Source organism: Halictus rubicundus, chromosome 12 (assembly GCF_050948215.1).
Source record: "Halictus rubicundus isolate RS-2024b chromosome 12, iyHalRubi1_principal, whole genome shotgun sequence".
Classification (NCBI taxonomy): Eukaryota; Metazoa; Arthropoda; class Insecta; order Hymenoptera; family Halictidae; genus Halictus; species Halictus rubicundus.
Window position 1 is genome coordinate 1,134,949 of NC_135160.1, and position 21,985 is coordinate 1,156,933.

General features: G+C 38.2%; 1 protein-coding gene across 1 annotated transcript in view; it reads left to right on the plus strand.

Annotated features, from left to right (window-relative positions):
- Positions 1-8,981, plus strand: part of LOC143360069 (uncharacterized) — a 213,647-nt gene extending 204,666 nt beyond the window's left edge. Inside the window, exon 6 of the mRNA XM_076798632.1 lies at positions 8,844-8,981. Coding sequence (XP_076654747.1) covers positions 8,844-8,944 — 101 coding nt within the window. The 3' untranslated portion in view covers positions 8,945-8,981. The remainder of the gene's footprint in view (positions 1-8,843) is intronic.
- Positions 8,982-21,985: the final 13,004 nt, after the last annotated feature.

A 21,985-nucleotide genomic window follows, 5' to 3' on the forward strand; every position in this document is an offset into this window, starting at 1 on the left:
TAAGGCACTTGAAGCAGTCTGTTGGAAAACGTTGAAGTGTGCAGTTCTGTGCAAGTTTATCCGGTATAAATTACTTATTAATAGTTAGTTTATAAGTGTTTAAATACTTTTTAACCCAAAATTAAATTATGGGACGAGGAAAAGCGTTAAGCGAAGATGAGAAGATTAAAATACTCCAGTTAAAGTACAATGGAGAAAATCAAGTACAGATTGCAAAGAAACTAAAAAGAAGTCAGTGTGTTATACAGAATTTTCTACAAAACTCCGAAAAATATGGGAAACAGAAGTCGAAGGGAAGACCTGCAGCCCTTTCTTCAAGGGAAAAAAGATTAATTTTGAGAAAAGCATCGAATTCTGGACTTGCGCCTCGACAAATTGCAGTGGATTGTGGAGTTAACGTATCTATTAAAACAGTAAAAAGAGTAATTCAAAAAACAAGCTACTTAAAACGGAAGAAATTTGCTATAAAGCCGCCGTTAACAGACAAACATAAGAATGTCCGATTAAGTTTTGCAATAGAGCATATTCAATGGAAAAACCAGTGGAAACGAATTATATTCACGGATGAAAAAAAAACTGAATTTGGATGGTCCAGATGGATATAAATACTATTTCCACGATTTAAGAAAGGAGCAAAGGGTATTAAGTCGCCGACAATGTGGTGGTGGTGGAGTAATGATATGGGCAGGTATCGGCTATAGAGGAAAAACGAAAATAGAATTTATTCAAGGCCGTATGAATAGTACTGATTACTTAAATTTAATTAAGAGACACATAGAGACTTACGCTCGCAGAATTGCTGGGACAAAATATATATTTCAGCAAGATAATGCAGCTGTGCATAGCGCTCGCATAGTAAAAAATTATTTTGAAACGGAAAATGTAAAGGTTTTAAATTGGCCAGCAAGGTCTCCTGACCTAAGTATTATCGAGAATGTTTGGGGAAAACTCAGCCGAACATTATATGAAGGTGAAAGGCAGTATAATACAGTGTTCGAATTAAAATCTGCAATTTCAGAAGCTTGGGAAGCTTGGATCAAAATTATATAAAGGATCTGTACAGAAGTTTACCAAGAAGAATGATTGAAGTGGTACAACGTCAAGGGCAGTCGACACATTACTAAAACTTAAAAAAACTATGTAATCTTATTTCATTTCAATACTTTTGTTATTTTATATTCAAAGTGCCTTATCATTTTGTCCACACTCAATTTCATGTTCTTTGTATAAATAATGAATGGATTGAACGATTTATTTAATTTTTTCACATATTATGTCAAAACTAGTACCTTATTTTACTGTGTATTCATTTTCCACGTATATGTACAAATATATGTTCGTTCCCAAAAATGTTGAGGTGCCTTATCATTTTGTCCACCAGGGTAGATACTAAATATTAAACGTTACTAAATATTTCCCAGCTTGGAATCCGGTCGAGACAAAATGTCGACAAATTTTTCCACCGAGAACGAGATACGGTGCGCGTTCGGTTGCTAGCATCTAACAATTCATCAGTCAGTTCCTTGACATTTGAACGCGAATCTCCGGCTTTCACGAGCAATTCGAAACACGTGCTTCGCTTCCTGTTGTACTAGATATCCCATGCACGGCACGTCCGCACAATCGCTCAATAATAACACGATTGCGTCGGTTAAATCGGAGCGAAAATGCTACGCGGAAAGCACCGTGGCTCAAAAATTCCGACGAAGAGCTGCCCAGGCTAGTAATTTCTCATTTACTTCTGCTCGAGTAAACCGTACCGATCCACAAGAGGAAAATTACTGGACCTTTTCCTTCTCCGCTATACGTACGTATATACATAATGAAATGCAACAACGCCCGGCTGCCATTGGTACGATCCCTTGTTCAATTAATGTTTAGAAAAAAAAAAAATTCCCCCGGCAGGATACACGGTAAAAATGTCGGGAAAGTGGCTTTCGCGCATATGGTTTCCGGTGGCATAAAGAAACAAGTAAATTGGACGTCTAATCAATCATGAGTAATAACTAATGGTCTCCGAAGGATTCGTGTAATTGAATAGTAATTCAAGAGCCTGTCGAAATTGATATTGCCGATCTCGTTATCATTTGTTTTATGGATGACGGAAGTAATTATTGCACGTGAAAAGACCCGGAGAAATGTTAATAAACAAATCTTTAGGACTCGATGGCTCGGTAAATGGAGGCTAATCGATTATGCTTGCCGTGAAATTGTTTTGCAACCGATTGCCAGATTAAATTACCACCAGTTTCTATTTTGATAATTACAGTCTTTACTCTATATATGTCCCAAATGCCTAGCCGATAAAAGTCCCGGCTAGAGCTTCGCTGTTCTTTTGTACGTTCGACGTGGATCCAAATAGTATCTCCTAGCCGATATATGTCCCTGGCTAGACCCGCGTGTCGAGCATATATCGAGCAAACCCTGTAGATCGGTTAAAGCAGATTTTTGTCGATTAATTTGCGGAAATTGAAAACAAGAAAAATGGTTTTCACTGGTACGGAGCCTGTCATATTTCGGAGATAAAAATCTCATTAAACTTTTTCAGACGTTTTAATACAACGAGTTTGAGAAGGTAAAAACGCTATAAACGCATAAAGTGCGCGGTGTACTTACAAGATCCTTGATCGTTCTCGATTACGTTAAGAAACGGATAAAATCAAAAAGAATGAAAAGGTACGAGAGCTTCCCAGCGTGGTGCTGGGACAATCGGGGAAAAAATGACGGGGTTTCGAATTATGCGAAATGCGAACGCCTTCCATTAAACGACATTGAAATGCCCGCAAAATTTATGGACGTGCGCGAGATGGAAAAATATCGGAAACTGGCTGCTAACGACTATTCAAATTTCCACGATCCCGTTCCGCCGTAATATACATACAAATTACGTTCATAAAGCTCTTTTCATGTTGCTCACAATCAATGTCGCAATCAGTTTCGAGGCCCTGGGAGAAAAAACGCCGACGGCGGCACAGGGTGACGTGTGCGAGAACGTACCGTTCGGTGCTCGTTCCGAATTTCCGTAAACATCAGTCGCGTTTAACTCGCGGCAAAATTGCACGTCTCTTCCAGAGCTGGAAATTCCTTCCGGGACGCGTTCTCGATCGAGTGTTCGTGACTCCCATTAGAAATTCTGTCGCCTCCTTTAATAACCGCGTGCGCCACGAATATTGCACTACCCGCCGGAAACCCTTACACGCGATACATCCCTGTCGGGAGCTCCGTGTAATTTCCGAACTTCCGCGTTGCCCGAAATTCGGATCTTATCGCGAAGGTGAGCATCGATTTTCAATTTTCTCCCGTTTGCTCCGATAGTTTATTGCTCTTACTGTACAGTACTGGACAAGATAAAGTACGCACCTCGAATATTTTTAGATATAATGATTATGTATTTGCACAAAAAGAAGGTTTCTTAGGCTACTTTTAAACTAAATGAGAAATAATTCCAAAAACATGAAACATCGTACATTAGTCAAGCCCGTTACGTCTGTTGTCATATTTTCCGCGGACAAAATAAAGTATGTACTAGAGTGTTTATTTACTTTCAGCAATAATGGCATGTAGGATATCTTTTCTTCCGGTTGGAGATAAAAGAATGTTTACAAATAAACGTACTAATAAAGTTTCAGTTAGCCATCAGTTCTCTTAGAAGCAAGATTGTATCATTCCATTGCGAATAACACGGAAATGAAACTTTCCGTACAAATTAGAAAATTAATAGTTAACGACCGGCAAAAGGGGCTCTCCAATATCAAAAACGGTGAAAAGTACAATGTTAGTGAAGCAGCGGTCAAAAAGATCTACAAAAATTTGTAGAGCTTGGCACAGTAGCCGATAACATCGGTCGCGGACGGAAGAGGAAGACAAATTCAGTCGAGGATCGTAGAATTATCCGGGAAACGAAGAAAAATCCGACTGTTACTAGTCGTGTAATCAGGGAAAATGTGAAATTCAACATTTCTGAACGAACCGTGCGCAGGAAAACTTCGGGAAATTTAATTCGAAAAGTTAATAAATTGAAACGTCTCCAATTTGCAAAAAAAAATACGTCGATAAGCCAGTGGACTTCTGGAAAAAGGTTATTTGGAGTGATGAGAGTAAGTATTACCTGTTTGGTCATAAACAACGAACACGGGTTTGGTTGAAGCCCGGCAAAAAGCTTCTGGATAAAAGTGTCCAAACAACTGTCAAGCATGGAGGAGGCAGTATTATGGTGTGGGGGTGTTTTGCGTGATCGGGTGTGGGAAATCTCGTCAAGATCGATGGTATTATGACAGCAGACAAATACATTGACATCCTCAACGAGAATTTAGAGGAGTCTCTGCTAAAGATTGGCCTGGAAGATGACGTTATCTTCCAACAAGATAACGATCCTAAACATACCGCGCATAAAACTGCTGCTTTCTTTCGTGCTTCGAGGATCAAAGTGCTAGATTGGCCAGCACAATCGCCGGATTTAAATCTAATTGAAAATCTGTGGTCCATTTTGGACCAGAAGGTTGACAAGGGTGACGTAATGAATAAATTCAAGTTATTCGAAGCTTTCGAAAAGGCGTGGGGAAATATCGAAAACAACAGCATATCCGGAATCTCGCCAAGAGCATTCCTCGACGTTTTCAAGAGGTCATACGAACGAAGGGCGGCCATACAAAACACTAGTTCTCAATTAGAACTTAATTTTGACTCTTATTATCACATGCGTACTTTATTTTGTCGAAAGAAAATATCCTTATAAATGTAACAGACCTGTCTATTGGAAAATGTTAAATGTTTTTGAAATTATTTTTGCTAAAACTTAAAAGTAGACTAAGAAACCTTGTTTTTGTGCAAATACATATCTGTAAAAACTACGAAGTTATAAACGTAATTGTAAAAATATTCGAGTTGCGTACTTTATTTTGTCCAGTACTGTACGTATACCCAGTTCTGAAGAGCTTACAGTGGAACCAAAAAATATTTGAACAGTGACTTTCACAACAACAAGTTGTCAATATGTTAGGTGACTGAGCTACCCAAAATTAGCCAGTTTTTAACATCCGCCTTTGCGAATCGCGATGTACATACAGCGAGGAGCATAACTGAACCAATAACCACAACTTTTGTGTAAATCATTATTTATTGCTAGGAATATAGAAGAATAACAAAAAATAAATATTATAATTATTTTTATCATAGTTAGAAGTAACGGAAGAAATTTTTTTCAATAACTAATGTCTCCTCGTTTAGCAATCACGAAAAAAATAGATTGACTCGGTTTTGCACCGGTCCGTAGAAGAAATGTGTACGTGGAATGTTCTAGTAGTATGTTTACATCTAGCACTTTGGTATGTATGTTTACAAAATATTCTACATCTTAACATTCAGTTCTTCGCAGTCAGTCGAACGGAAAAGCACGCAAGTGAAGTAGGAACGAATACGAAATCAATTGCTCCAAATTGTTTAAAAAAAGTAATTTCTCTTTTGAATAACGGTTTGTCAACGTGTAAGGCGGCGAAAAATTGCAGTGTTAGTCAATCGACAGTGCAGAGAGTAAGAAAAAAATACTGTAAATCTATATTATTTAATGTTGGAGGAAGACCAAAGAAATTATCACCGCAGGATGAACGAAGGATTATACGGTTTGTCTCATCTGGTGAAGCTTCAAGTGCCAAAATGGCTGCAAAATTATTAAAAGAAGATACGAATATACAAATAAGCCAGTGGACAGCACGAAGAACTCTTAAACGAGGTGAGATTAGATGCATTAAGAAAAAAAAGAAGCCAATGTTATCGAAAAGAATATGAAACTTCGTTTGGAATTTGCTGAAAAATATCGCAACTGGACAACTACTGACTGGGAACGGGTTATTTGGTCCGACGAGAGAAAATGAATAGAATTTGTGCAGATGACATGTCTTGGAGCTGGATTCGTAAAAACGAAAGACTTAAACCACGACATGTGTAACAAACGTTAAAGCATGGAGCGGATCTCTAATGTTCTGGGGGTGTCTAACAGCATTTGGTGTTGGATCACTGCACCGAATTAATGGCATCATGAATCAATACATGTACAAGGATATTTTACAAGATCATCTTATAGATGCTGTTGACAATATGCCTTTTGAAGAAAAAAATGTAATTTTCATGCATGACAGAGACCCTAAGTACACTGCTAAAAGTGTAAAAAATTGGCTCAGTACTAATAAATTTTCTGTTCTGGATTGACTTGTACAGAGCCCTGACCTCAACCCCATAGAGCATCTATGGGGTTTACTAAAAAAAAACGGCTTCGGGATTCATATGACTCCCAACCAACTTCAATCACAGATTTGTGATAGAATTCAAGTACAGTGGGAACAAATATCTCCGGATTATTGTAAAAAATTAGTAGAAAGTATGCCAAAGCGAATTAGTGCAGTTTTACAAGCAATAGGGCTGTGGACGAAATATTAAAAATAAATAATATATTAAATATTGCCAAATATTGAACGTGGTGCAAAACCGAGTCAATCTATTTTCTTTTGTCATTGCTAAACGAGGAGAAATTAATTATTGAAAAAAATGTCTTCAATTACTTCTAACCATGATAAAAATAATTATGTTTATTTTTTGTTATTCTTCTATATTCCTAGCAATAAATACTAATTTACACAAAAGTTGTGGTTATTGGTTCAGTTATACTCCTTACTGTACGTGCGAAGTTTCGCATGCGACGCCATCGTTCGAAAGCCGCTCCGGTTCGGGAAAACGTAGCCGGAACAGATCTCACGGAGCCGGCTTAATCAGGCCGCAATTAATCCGCGTGCTTCCCCCGTCGAGTACAGTTAGACAAAAGTGTCGACGGGTCTCTCGGAGCGTCCTCGTGCTCGCTGCCACGGCGCGGCACGGCACGAACAGAGCCCGCGAGCCGCGTCGCAAAACGTCGCAAGAATTGGAGCGTGGATATCTCGGATATGGTCGGTGATGTCCATTAATGCCGCGCGCCACGCCGTGAAAAAGCTGTCGCCGTGAAAAACCGGCGAAACGAGCTTCCTGAAACCGAATCGCAGTCCATCGAATCGCGCCGCGCAACCCCTTCCGCCGCCGCGCACGCTCAAAATTATGATCGCGATAAAAAGTTTCTCGGGCGACCGAGGAATTACTGAAACGAGAACACCAGTCTGCCCGTTATTCGTCAGGCGAGCACACCGGAGGACTCTAACTGTAAAGCGGAACGATACGGTTCTCCCGGTAACGCTGATGCCGTTCCTACCCCTTTACCACCGATTGGTGGCTAAGTACTTTTCGTAGCTTGAGCCCCGAGGATGAAAATGTGTAACGACGTTGCTTGGCTAAGCTGTTTAGAAATCTTCAACTTGAAACTGCAGCTGGGGGATGCGATTAAGGCTCGTCTCGCTTCAATCCCTTCAGAATTTGCTGTTTGTAATATTAGCTCGGTAGCATGGCAACTAAGTATTAGACTCTTAACCACCCTCGCTGGAGAAAGAGGATATACGGTGAGGGACCCAATTACTGTCGGGCAGAGTGGTGCAGAATTACAATTGAATTACTCCAGGAATTATAATTACGAAGTAATTGAATTACATTGTAATTAAATCATATTGTAGTTTATAATTCAGATTTTCATTCAATTAAATTACAATGTAATTCGTAATTGCAATGGAGTACAATTATAAAATACTTTGCAATTAAACTACATTAATTACGAATTATGATGTAATTAAATTAAAATTAAAAATTAAAGAATAATAAAATAATAGGTAATAAGAGGTTGAAAAATCCATGTAAAGGTTTCAAACAGAAGGAATTTACTATTTATAAATTTATAATATCTGAACAGAAATAACTTCTGCGTTACAAATTTTTTAAATTTCAAGCATAAATATAAAAAGCAGAAAAAGGAAATATGTGTCTACTTTACCTAGGTTACGATATATATTAAAGGAAAAAATAACGACAATCATCTAATGAGACCCATGAAACAAACATTAATATTATATGTAAGTAAAATTATCTAATAACAAAAAACTGAGAAAAAGAACGTTTTTAGTTTGCCTCTAACCAATAATAGGATCACTTAGACGTATTGCGAACAAGGACGAGGAAATCCTTCAAAGTTCTGGGCTAAACATAATTTGGAGAGCTGTGTTTCAATAATATTGTATTTCAATTACACATCTGATTAAAATAATTATTAACTGAATTAATTGAAAGGTTTGAATTATGTAATTCAGTTACAACGTAGTTGAATTACTATATAATTGAAATACAATGTAATTCAATTATGCAATTGAATTACAACGTAACTGAATTAGCACAACTCTGCTGTCGGGGTACCAATTACTGTGCCTATATTAACTATACTTATTTTTAAAACATAGTGAATATTAAGAAAGAGATACATAATATACATATGATTTTCCGTTTATTAATAAGATATAAACCTTGGAAAGTGAAGAAACTATTTAGATTCGCATTTTTGGGATCATTTTATAATGATTAGCAGCTGCATCATGAAAATACACGGCGAAAACTTTGGTATCAAAACTTCAAATTTATTGAACGTCGCAGGAAATGTTGATTATTGATTTAAGGAATAATAATGAGCCGCCGTGTGACCCACATTGGCGATAAGTGTGTCATTCACCCCCTGATGAAGCTGGCTGATGTTGACGGAATATCAGAATATTTTCTCTATGCGAATATCTATGTGTACTGCATAATTTTGACTTTAGAAAGTCAAAATTGTTCTTTATTTTATAGTCCTTTATTTTTCCTTCGCAAATTATGACATTTAGTCCATTTCGATATTAATCTTTTTCCTAAAATATTGCATATTAACTATATCATTATTTTTGTTTCAGGTGAGTCCAAAGGAAAGCCATTAATAAAATCTAGTCGACATGATTCTCGTAGAACACGAGGTGAGTCAAATGTATTTTTTCTGCAATACACAAATAAATAGTCCTACACCTACTCGGTGACTGAGGCCACTCGAGCTTTGGGGCCCCTCGCGGGGAATACCTCGCGATAGTGGGGATACTTCTGGGACTTTTGTCGGCTAGATACTTGCGACATATATCGAGTAAAGACTGTATACATTTTCGTTTTATCTAGAACCGAAGACTTCGATGTAGGATCTATCCTCCTGAGAAAAGTATGTCCAATATTTTCAAAAATCTTGGTCCACAACGGTTTAAGGGCCCGGTTTTCGTAGATTCGCGATAAGGTAGAGTGCCTACATTACCGTCAAAAAATGATTTAACGTGCTTCAAGTTTTCATCCTTATATAAAAATATTTTGTCGCTGGTGAAGGGCTCTTTCGAAAGAGGAAGGTTCAATCTAGTGCGCGCTGGTCAGGAGCTGCCGAGATTATGCAGGTATTTGGTAATATAAGCGTTCGAAGTAGGCCAAAAATTGACGATGCGCATGCCGTGAAATCCAAGCATTTTTATGCCATTGGATGAGTTTTCTGGATGAAATCGAGAGCAGCGCGCGCTAGAAAATATCTCCAGCTACAAATTCAGCTATATTTTGTCTTGATTCTCTGCGAAATAAAGCCACGAACTTGAAGTACGTTTCTGGCGTCAGAATTCATAATATCGATAATACAGAGCAACAAAATGTGACAAGTTTAGTCACAGACTTAAGACCAAGACGGATCTTAAGTCTGTGAATGGAAATTATTAATTAAAAAGTCAGGTGACTATCCCGGGCCCTTAAGTAGTGTAGAGCCGACACAAAAGTCAAACCTCCCGAAAGACAGCTCGATTGCTGGTCGATGCAACTGTCGCTCAGGTTTCCTTAAATTCGACATCCAGTTTACCAGGAAGTCAGCACGGAGTTCAGAGTGGTTCATTGACCGGGAACAGTGGTTTGCATGCACCGTGCCATTAACAGTTTGTCAGGCAGCTGCTATTATTATCGATCTTCCAGCGTCGTGCGTTCTCGATTCGCAGGGAAAGATCGACGGCGCAATCGCGATTGGCCGTTTTGTGCGGTGTAATATCGTAATCGGGTTCACGCTATCGCCAAAAGCCGGTCCTACGAGGTGAAAACCTACGCGACAACGCGCGACAATGGCAGCGAAGAACAATGCGGCTTGTTGAGCAAGGTGACGGTAATTTGACGCGCACAATAGAGTGTACAAACTGGCTCGAAAGGAATTACTCTTTTGTTGTCGATTGACAGCTTGCAAGCCGAGCTTCGCGCTTCTTTAATTGCGGCCGTAATTAAATCACTTGGGTGGACGTTGACGGTTGCTCCTTCGTGGTGTGTCGTTTCTTGACAGCGAGATTTAGCGGCGAAAGACAATACCCCGCGGACACTTCTGAATAATTTACTGCACGGCTGTTTCACACTTTCGTTCCTCAATTGTTTAAACAGTCGTCGACCGTCGCTGTGAAATAGGTTTAAGTTGTGACGAGTATACAGGATGTCCCAAAACTGTTGTACTTCCTTGAATGGTGAGATTCTTGAAGTTTATCCGGTTTGTAAATATTCTTCTGACTATTTATAAATTCTAAATGGAAGATCGAGCTGCTGTAATTTGCTGCACGAGGCTCTATTCATCGTGAAACAATAACCTGATTTGAGGTCAGACTGACGGATCGTCTTATGTATCGCATTATTAATAGGCATTGTTACGTACACATCGCATTGCCAGAAACAAATTAACCGCAAGGTTACGGGTACTGGAATGCCGTAGGCGCGATGGTAATAACAGGATCGTCTAATTACACGGAAAATTAAACTAATTGCGGAGGAGAGGCGGCTGACATACAAACACGGCTCTGCTCGAATGAGCTAACTTTATTCAACTGAGTGTCCTCAGAAGTCATTGTTTAAACGGGGCATACTTGAGAGCGATTAATTTGTTTAAAACAGGATAGTGGGTTATACTTTGATGGAATGGCTAATGGAAATTTATCTCCGGGAAGATCGTAAAATATTTGACGATTCCCAGCGTGCGAGTAAAAAGTACATTTTCCCCGTTGTCCGAAGCTCGGTTTTTCGCGTGCATTTTCCATGTCCCACGGTTTCATCGGGCCATAACGAAATAGCTGACACGAGAACAGAATTTACGAAAGCGGTGGAGGTGCCACGGATAGGACACGTTTTTACTTTCGTGTACCGGCTATTCCCACGGCTCGCCCGTAAAAGTTTAATTATTCGGGGCGGACCTAAATTAGATTTTTTCTGGGCTGTCGCTGCAAGCCCCCTGGATTTTTCGACGCCGAGGGGTTGCCACAGTCTCTTTACCCTATCCATTTATATCGTACCGTGCTTGCCCTTTTATAAAATTACAAATGTTTCCCCGGCGGTCTCGTGTTAACAGCGTCGAAGTGGAAAACTCTTTGTCGGCGTGATTATAAAATAGAGGTTAGCAAAAATCTGTGAAATCAGGCATGAGTCAATTAACTAATATTATTTTGTGTGTGTGTAGAATCAATTTAACAATTTAACAAAATTTAAGATAAAGTCTTAAACACTGTCTTCTCTAATCATGGTTGCTTTATATTTATTTATGTAATGTTTGGTTAAAAAAAAAATAACAAAAAGTTGTTTTGTTGATAAACTTTACGGTATCGTATGCTTTTGTTGTATGTAAAAATAAAGCACATATTTAAAAAGTTCATTATAAACCTTCAATCATTTTTATATCTGTAAATCTCAAGATGCGACAAGATTGTATTTTTTTTTTTAGACTTGACAACAATGTAGCCTTTCTGTTTAGTACAGAAAATCTGTGTATTGACTTAGAGGGCACTATAGAGATAGAACAGTTTCAATAACGTCGGTAAAGCAGTGCAACAAACAGCAAATCGCATGCCATGGAACGTCTACACATTTTACGTCTATGCCCGTCGATAAAAGATCTCATTGAATGTATTTCTTTGTCGTTTATCAACTGTGAGATAGATTAGACACATAATTCACAAGTATTTATAATACTAACCTATTTTAAATAGTTTAAAAATATCCACGTAAAATAAACAATAGTAGATACTTACATTACCGGCAGCTGTTTACTCAGTCGACATAGTGGAATCAGTTTTCCTTCCTTACCGACGTATAGTAAATAAGATTGAGCGGCTCTTTCATGTGGCGCCACTTATGAAGAGCCCGTGAACTTTCACTACATTATAAGAACGGTAAATTTCAAAATTGAAGCACATTCTTTTCATCGAAAAATTTTAACAGTATATGTACTATTAGTTGTCTCTCTACTTGTATATATGAAAAAATTCTTCCAATTCGTAATTCGCTAAAGGTTAATAGCATTTGAGTTTACATACACTAGTCGAGATCTAAAAAGTAAATTTGAATTTTAAGCACGGAAATAAATTTAAAAAGCCTTTGCTATGCGGTTTTCAGTATAAAAATGCCGAATTCTATGATCCCATGTTTGCGATTAAATCTATACCGGTAGTACTTATCTCGAAAAGGTGAACTCGGAATTTATGGCAGTCTGTTTTACGGTTACTTTACGGTCGACGAGCGCGACGTTTCATGCGAAAATTCTCTTCTTATTTGACGGAGAGATAAATGTCACATTCCAAATATGTATCTGGATGTTATCGTTTACATCGCGAAGCACGTACCAGCCGTTACAAAAAGCAATCGGTAACGTCCAGCACATGCTGTGCGTTACGTGTCCAACCAAGTGCAGTGGTGTAGGAAGAATTTTTATCTCGCGTTTCCGCCTCTGAAATAACATCCTTTACCAAGAAAGTGTTGATATAACCCTTTCGTCGTGTATTGGTGACCTACTACAATGTGGACACTGCTGGGCAAAGTTTGAAGCGCACTTCAATCTTCAGATAAACGTGACCGCTTATGCCACTCCGCTTATTTTACACAAAATATTACGTGTCAAGGAATAATTGCTCAAGGATGCTTTCAAGTAAATTCTGATAATAATTTATATCTTTGAACAACAGTGCAGATATAGTATTTTTAATACAGTTTATGACAAAAGATCCTAACATTTGTCACACAGAATTTGTTCTCTCTGAGAAAAAAATTTACAACACAATGGCATGTGTAAATCTCCCAATCTTATCCAAATTTTATTCATAATATGATAAAATAGAAAAATTACTTTTTAAATTATATTGCATTAAAACTAAATTTTTATTTTTAATGCACTGGGGTTTTTTTAGTGCAACGGGGGGTTTGTATTAGTTTCAGAAAAATGTAAATGTCGACAAGCATTTATCATCTACGGATAGCATAATAGGAGGCAAACATCAATGAATGCGAGTGGAAATTTAATTTCCTGTGAGAAACGTGTCCCGCAGTGACAGCAATGCATTTCTGTTTACTTTGAGCGTTTCTACGTCAATTCTTCGAAAATATACACGCGGATAAATGTCTACAGTCCATTCGTTAAACGTCACATGTCCGATCCTACGTCTATGCTTGCGCCGGACCTGCGTATGAACGGCCATTAATGGTCGTACACCCCCTACAAGGTGGAGGAGAAGATCATGGTCGATCCTATATGGCGTTCCATTCGTCGGATCGTTGACCGCGCAAGGTGATACCGTATTCTTCACCTCAGTCTTCTCTTCTTACGCAAGCAAATCAATTTCCATTTAAAGACCACTTAGGCTCTTTCACGCTGCGCTTCATTCCACGCATAAACTTCGCCCCTCCCGCTGTCCTGATTACTTTCTAACACTACACGGTGATTTTCACGGAAATTATTTTCCATCGCGCTGAGTACCTGCGAACCTAACCGCTCAAACGATCATAAAATGATCTACACGAAATCGTGCAGAATCTGCTCAACAGATTAACAGAGTATTTTAGTATGACAGGTGTTTTCTAGATTTTCTATACATTTTTTATGAGAGATCAGTAAATGTTACTAACATAAGCTTTATGTTTACAAAAGAAAAACGATTACAAATTTTTTCTGCAAACTTTGCGCGTCACTCATACTTGCTAATTCAGTTTCTAAATTTTGATATTGGAAATTTTGATTTCGCTTAATATAATAATAAGACTGGAAATTTATAATTTTCACAGTAACTTTCGAGAAAACTTTTGTTTGGCAAGCGTCTGAAGCGTAATTAAAAAGCTAAATTTCATTCTGATGTTTTCCTTTCTCCCGATTTCAATTAACTCGACCTCGTTACGCTTTAATTCGAGCGTTGCTTTTTATATTTCTAGCCTGAATATTTTGTAATTGAAATATTGTTTACTTAACAACGTGAAAGTACCATCGTCACGCACTAGAAGCATAAATCGTAACTCAAAAACCATTTAACCATTATGATGCGTTATCCTACTAACCGCTAGAAGCGAAAATTCTAAATTGTTTCTGTCACTGAGTTGCATCATTTTCCATGAGAAACGAAAACAATCGTGTGTATGTACACGGTTGCATCATACAGAAGAACAAACGTGAGATTATCTAATAGACGTGCGATATCAAGCATATTTCCCTCAAACGTAACTTTTTCCATTTTAGCAACTATTGTATTCAAGCAGCTATGATACTACTCATTCAACTTTTCTGATTCACCAGAAAGATTCTTCTTATTAATAGAAGAGGATGTTATTCTTCCTTAAAATCAAGTCACACATAAATTACTATAGCTATAGTAGGATTCATTTTAACTTTGTGGGAGTGTCACTATACAGGAATATACTGCCTGATCAAATTATTATATGAAAATTTTTCCATGAAGCCACACTGAATTTTTGTTATTCTTCTACGTGTATATAACTTGCTTGGATCTACAAAAGGCACTTTCTTAGTTTTCATTACAATCAAAAATGAATATTTAAAGAGAAATTATTTATGCATTTCATGTAGTAACTTGACGTAAAGACGTGTATGCTATAGCATTCATTTTCATAGTGATGCAAAATGACATGAATGCTATAGCATTCAAACAAAGCCAATTTTTATTCATTTAATTTTATACAACCTTAAGTTTTTGTAATTAGTGTTTTAGTAATCAGATTTCTGATATTGCAACTAGTTTCAAGAAAAATTGCCTGTCTATTTTTGCAGCTCACTGAAATTTTTACTGTCCGTGAACGTGTTAAACCTTTGCACTCTCGGCGCTATTCCCATTCTAAAACTAAATTTTTCTTCCGTCTTAGAATATTTTCATTTCATTCATACGAAACTGATCCGATTTCCACATATAATATTTAAATGTTTAGTAATCTATTAAATACAAATTTTGTAATGTAACAAATATTTCGTTGAAATAATGCCACAACAGTTTCTAGTGGTGCTTCAGAGTCACCACTCGAGTGTTAAGGGTTAATCCTTTAAAAAAAATGGTAAATTAGAATGAAAATTCAATTTTAAAATAGTCGTTCGTTTTAAAGGGAAAAATTGGCAGTCTGAACGTATGGAGTTGTTCGTAGCGCCTGTGTCTCGGGATTAAAAAGAAATATCACATCATCGTATAAAAGAACGTCGGTGTCATTAACGATTTCATAGCACGCGTTTCTTCTCGCGTCGAATAATGCATGAGTTTTTCCACCCGGGGAATTAATTGACGAGCGCGCGGAGGAAGGTCCCTCAATAATGTCGCGACGCCTCGGCCCTCGTATTTCCAAGTTCAGCTATGCAAACGAGACGGAGAATTTTAATTCGTCGTTACCGGGAGGCTGGCCCGTCACGTTGCCGCGTCGCTTCACACACCGCACTCGTCCTCTCCCTTTCGAATCTCACGCCGTTCCCACGTCTGTTCGCCACACGTTGCCCAGCCATCCTCCGAGTTTCGGTATTCCCTGCTTTGTCGAAACTTCAGCCTGCATTCTGGTACGTTGACCCTCTTCTTTCTATCCGAGGATGGGCGAATCTAATACATTCTCCACCGCCATTTGTTTCGACGACAGCCCCCTAAATATTTTAAATGCAACCCCCTTTTGCGAAGCACGAGGAAAATTTCATCTTGTAGCGGACGACTGAGCGTGTCTCCGCGAATGAAATTGTTGATTTTTCATCGTAGTCCTCTCCCCAGGAATTCTTTGCTTGATTAAAGAAATTCCTTTGTCTAACCGCTACCGTTTTACGCGACAACGGTAGCGACATTATTGTGAGCAAAGAGAGCTTTAATAAAAAGATAAAAGAGTTTTAATATACAGGGTGGCCCACATAACTCTGAACAGCTCAATATCTCGAAAACTATGCCATCGATTTTAAAGTTCTTAGTTTTAAATTGCATGGAACTGAAGGGCCTTTCTGACTACATAAACGTGAAGTGGCCTCCCTTCCCTTTTAACGGGGGAGGGGAAGTACCTTTATAATTTTAAATGGAACCCCCTATAAAATGTTACATATTTAGATTCTACAGGAAAAAACAAGTCAATTTTGTCTGAAACATTTTTTTGTCAGATACTTCCATGATGAGATATAACAGTTTGAAGTTTCGAGTTGTAGGTACTTGAAGCGCTCGGAAATAGCGTTATTGAATTATACGCGCTTGAGTCCTTTGCTTATTCGTGCAGAAACACAAACAATAATATTTACAATTCTTGAGTTTGACTCACTTATCTATGAAAACGTTTTCAGTTTAGAGCTGTTATTCAAGCAGTAACATTGTGATTATGGCTACTTTTGACACAGAAGTGAATATGTTATTAACGTTAGGTGTTTTTTGAACGTTATGGGATCAAAAAATGTCATGCAACATTTCATAATTTAGAAAAGCGGCTTCGCGAGCGCGGTGAATTGTGTAAAAAAACTCGCAATAAACCTAAAGCTGTCACTAATGAAAATAATAGTGCCAGTATTCTTGCTGCAATTACATTAAATCCTCATATTAGTGAACGTACACTTGCACAAACATCACATATTAGTCGTTCATCAATTCAACGAATTTTGAAACGGCAAAAGTATCATCCATATCACATGGTTTTATCACAAGAGCTTTCGGTAGCAGATTACGATCACCGCGTAAGATTTTGTGAGTGGCTGCAGGGAGTTGTGGAAAACGACTTTTTGTGCAAAATACTTTTTTCCGATGAGGCCACTTTTATGAATTCAGGGCATGTAAATAGACATAATCTGCATTATTGGGCCGTGGAAAACCCAAATTGGATGCCATGTGTTCCCTTTCAACATCGATGGTCTTTAAATGTTTCGTGTGGCCTAATAGGAGATTTTGTGATTGGACCTTATTTTTTTCAAGAAACTGTAACATCTGCAAGTTATTGTGATTTCTTAAAAAATCATTTGCCTGCGCTTTTGGAAGATGTGCCACTGCACGTTAGAAGAGAAATGTGGTTCCAACAAGACGGCGCTCCTCCACATTTTGCAATCATCACCAGGCAATTTTTGAACGAAAAATTTGGGAACAAATGGATAGATCGTGGGGGACCTCGTCAATGGCCTCCTCGATCCCCCGATCTAACACCATTAGATTTTTTCTTATGGGGATATGTAAAGGACAAAGTTATGTTTGAACCGCCGACGACAAAAGAGGATATGAAACAAAGAATACATGACGCTTGCGCTTCAGTGACTCCCGAAATGTTAAAAAGTGTTAGAACAACTTTGATGTTTCGAGTAAATAAATGTTTACAAGCCCGTGGAGGACATTTTGAACATTTAATTTAAAGTACATTTTATTTCTTCACGAATAAGCAAAGGACTCGAGCGCGTATAATTCCATAACGCTATTTCCGAGCGCTTCAAGTACCTACAACTCGAAACTTCAAACTGTTATATCTCATCATGGAAGTATCTGACAAAAAAATGTTTCAGACAAAATTGACGTGTTTTTTCCGGTAGAATCTAAATATGTAACATTTTATAGGGGGTTCCATTTAAAATTACAAAGGTACCTCCCCTCCCCCGTCAAAGGGGAAGGGAGGCCACTTCACGTTTATGTAGTCAGAAAGGCCCTTCAGTTCCATGCAATTTAAGACTAAGAACTTTAAAATCGATGGCATAGTTTTCGAGATATTGAGCTGTTCAGAGTTATGTGGGCCACCCTGTATATAATAAGTTTATCCTTTTGTTCTTTAATTTATCTTGAGGAAATAATAACCAAACTGAGTTTCACTGTAAACACAAGATTAAAGTTTTTTTTTTATTCGCTATTTACAATTATTTACATTATTTACATTGGTTACACTCTTACCTGTAAACACAAGAAACGACATTAAAAGCTATTATTCCAGAAAGATTTATGTAAGAAATTGACCATCCTAATCAATTAGATTTTGCAATGCGCGACGCTTTTCTCTCTTTTGTCTCTACTCTTATCAACTGTCAATCCGCCATGTTTTTCTACAGACATGCGCAATACATATCCAATTCAAAATTAGTTTTAAAAGGAATACGATACTATCGTATTTCTTTTACATATATACAGTGGAGTTCAATCAATCTAGCAATATATCTAGACACTTCTGGAGTACTTGCGTAGGAAGATTAGCAAATCCTCATGTGTGACCTACTTATCAGTTAACGTGTTAATGAAAATATTTTCTGCACTCAGTACGCGAGAAATTTGAATTCCAGCCGCTTAGATTATTCGATTGTGCTGATTTGGCCAGGCAAGAGTACCGAGAAATAGCCGTAGCTCATAAACAGTAGAAAATGCCGGTAATTTCGGCGATTCGAGCCGTAGTTCCCCGTCGTTAATCGTTGAGTGGATGCAACTCGAGCGCGGTTGCATTCGGTTGCATCGGAGCTCGTTGCGAGTGGTGCATCTTTGCGGTCGGTCAGTCGCGTATATATATTCTCTCCCGCGTGGTTACACGGGGCTCCCTTGCTTTTTCGTTCTCTTTTCTGCTCGTTTCGCCGGCCCCGTTCCCCCTGGTCTCAGGAACGTAGCGTTAAATTTCGTGCCAGCTCGCGTACAGACCGCAAAAACTGATCGGTAACGGTTGCACGTATCTTAAATTACATAAACAGTTACCTCGGCGAAATCATTGCACGTACAACCCGCGAGTATTTATACATCCCTATCGAGTGGCCTGCAGTTGCCGAAACCTTTCTCAACCCTGTCGACGCGAAAATTCCTTGGAAAAACAATATCTGAACGACAGCACGTTGCGAGCAAATTAATAAGAATTGTATAATAACATATCCTGGAAACGTGTAGTAAAAGAGCGAACAAATCCGAGAAGCATGGATATTTGTGCCAGTAAATTCATTGCTTGCGGGCGACCAAGAAGTTTGCAATTTCTTATAAAAATGAGTAGGATATACCTTCTAATATGCAATTTTTCAGGCACCCAAAAATGCCTTTATAATTTTGTGAAATTGTGGACTTTCTAGAACTCCAAGATACTTCGTGCCTGAAAGAAAATGTTATTAGCTACGAGGACTCATCGCTAGAATTTTATGCTTTTATCAGAGAAAAACGAAGACATTGAAGGTTTTGTATTATCAGGAACATATTAAAATTCTTTAGAAAGAAGCTTTCAGCCGACTTCAATTTTTAATGCTTAGCGCGGCGGATTTTACAGAGAAGAAACCCCTGGGAGAGATCAAACGAACGCAGGAAGAACAGAAAAGTTAATAACGATAAACTAGCGTCGTGGCATCAGATACAGCACGGTCACGGCAAAGCGTAGTTCATAAAATTATAGTGTCCCGCGACGACGAGTCTCCGGACGACGCCACGAGCCAACGATATCTCGTGTCCGTTCGATACAAAAATTAGATCTTCCGCCTTCTATCCGCTTTATCCTTTCGTTCGATCCTATGGCAAACACATTCTTCCTCCTTCTCGTCGTCTCTTTCCCTCCCGCAGGACGTGCAGACTCTTCCTCCCTACCACTTGGAATGTACCCTAAGCCTGTCCTCCAGCATGCGCCACTCTTTTGTCTTCCTCCCTCTCGAGCTGCTCGACGCGTCCTTCGTCTATCCTGCGCGCGCTTTGTACTCCGACTTTATTTCATTGTTCGTTTAGCCTGCCTGTGTACAGAGAGAAAGTTCTTCTGGGTTTAAATTTGTCTCCGAGCGACGAACACTCTCCCCCTACCCTACGTGTGTTTCTACGGTCCCGGCACGTATCGTCGCTGATACGATCTTGTTTTTCTTCGGGGACAGGAAATGGGACGCCGGGAAATCCTTGGTAGAGGTCCTGGATAGATATTTCGGGTGCACAGGGGCTGAGGAGCTTCGCCTCGGAGCTTAGGGTGTCTGGAAAGGCTGACATTCGAATAGGAATCTGCAGTCTACCGTTTGGTCTCGAAGAATTTTCCTGCATTTTGGAACGTGGAAATTATTTATACACTCCGGGACAAAAAGATAGCATATCACACATTTTTTCTTGTTTCATACCATAAACTGAAGAAAATTAATATTTTAATATGTCAACATTTTTGGACATGTCAATGCGAGTATTATACACAACATTTACGTCAACAGAATTGTAGGAACGAAAACGTAATTATTGTGGTCCGCAAACGGGACAAAATGATAGCACAAGCTGCAGATTTTCGATTCTCGGTTGTGCATAAGATCCTGAAGTGGATACATGCAATGGACAACCTAATTGATAAAGTATGTACGTCGTTCATTTGTGCTTATTTGATAAAAAGAACATAGCACAGTGTTAGAAATGGGTCGTAGAAAAAGATTAAATGAATGTGAAATACATACAATATTGAAGTCAAAGGAAGAACAATATTCAGTTAGAAAAATATCAAAAGTTGTAAATAGATGCCGAAAAGTAATTATAAACTTATTTAAAAAATCCTGAAAATTGCGGAAAAAAGAAGAGTTCTGGGCGTCCACAAAGTTGAACTGCTCGTGAAAAACGTGCAATATTAAGAACAGCATAAAATTCGAGCATGACTGCGATACAAATCGCAGAAAGTGTTGGTGTAAACACTAACCTAAAAAATGTACGTCGGGTTTTACAAAAATGCAAGCATTTAATGCGAAGGAAATTGCAGAAGAAACTTGGTTAAAGAAGGAGCGTAAGCGCTCCGCTTACTATTTGCCGAAAAGCTTATAAATGTGGGAACAAATTGGCGAAGAATCATATTTACTGACGAAGAAAGATTTAATTTGGATGGATCAGACGGTCTAGGTTATTACTATCACGATTTGAGAAAGGAACAGCAATTTTTAAGCCGTCGCCAAATGGGAGGCCGTAACATAATGATTTGGGCCGGTATTAGACACCAGGGTAAAACAGAAACCAAATTTATAAAAGAACGAATGAATAGCGAACTGTATATTGAAATGATAAATGAACAATTAAACACATATGCTGTAAGAATTTCTGGAAATAAATACATATTACAACAACATAATTCCGTAGTTCACACGGAAAAAGTAGTAAAGAAATACTTTTCTTAGAAGAATATTCGTGTTTTAGATTGGCCAGCAAGATCCCCAACCTCAACATTATCGAAAATTATTGAGGACATGTTGCCAGAGTCGTATACCAAAATGGCAGACCATTTCAAAACATTAACGATTTAAAACAATGTATTCTGGACGAGTGGAAGAATATTAGCCAAAAAAGTATTGAAAAAATTTATAAATCTTTACCAAACAGAATGATTGAAGTCATTAGATGTAAAGGAGGTTCTACAAAATATTGAGGTTTGATTTTTATTAATCAATTGTTTTATATTGCAAGTTTTTCGTTAAGTGTGCTATCATTTTGTCCCGTTTGCGGACCACAATATTCATGTTTTTATTCCTAGAATTCTGATGACGTAAATGTTGTGCATGATACTCAGTACATTATACATATGGACATGTCCAAAAATGGTGATATATTAAAATATTCATTTTCTTCAGTTTATCCAACAAGAAAAAAATATGTGATGTGCTATCTTTTTGTCCCGAAGTGTACTAAGTTTACAACAATTATTGGATCACACTCTCATACAAGAGCGCTTCGAATTCCTGTGTAATAACTATCTCTGTAAAATCCATTCTAACACAGGACTATTAATTTATAACACTATTACTAGGATTAGGAGAATCATAGACACCCGTAACTCAAAACTTAAACTTGGTAATCTATTACCAAGGCTTCGATGTCTAAAA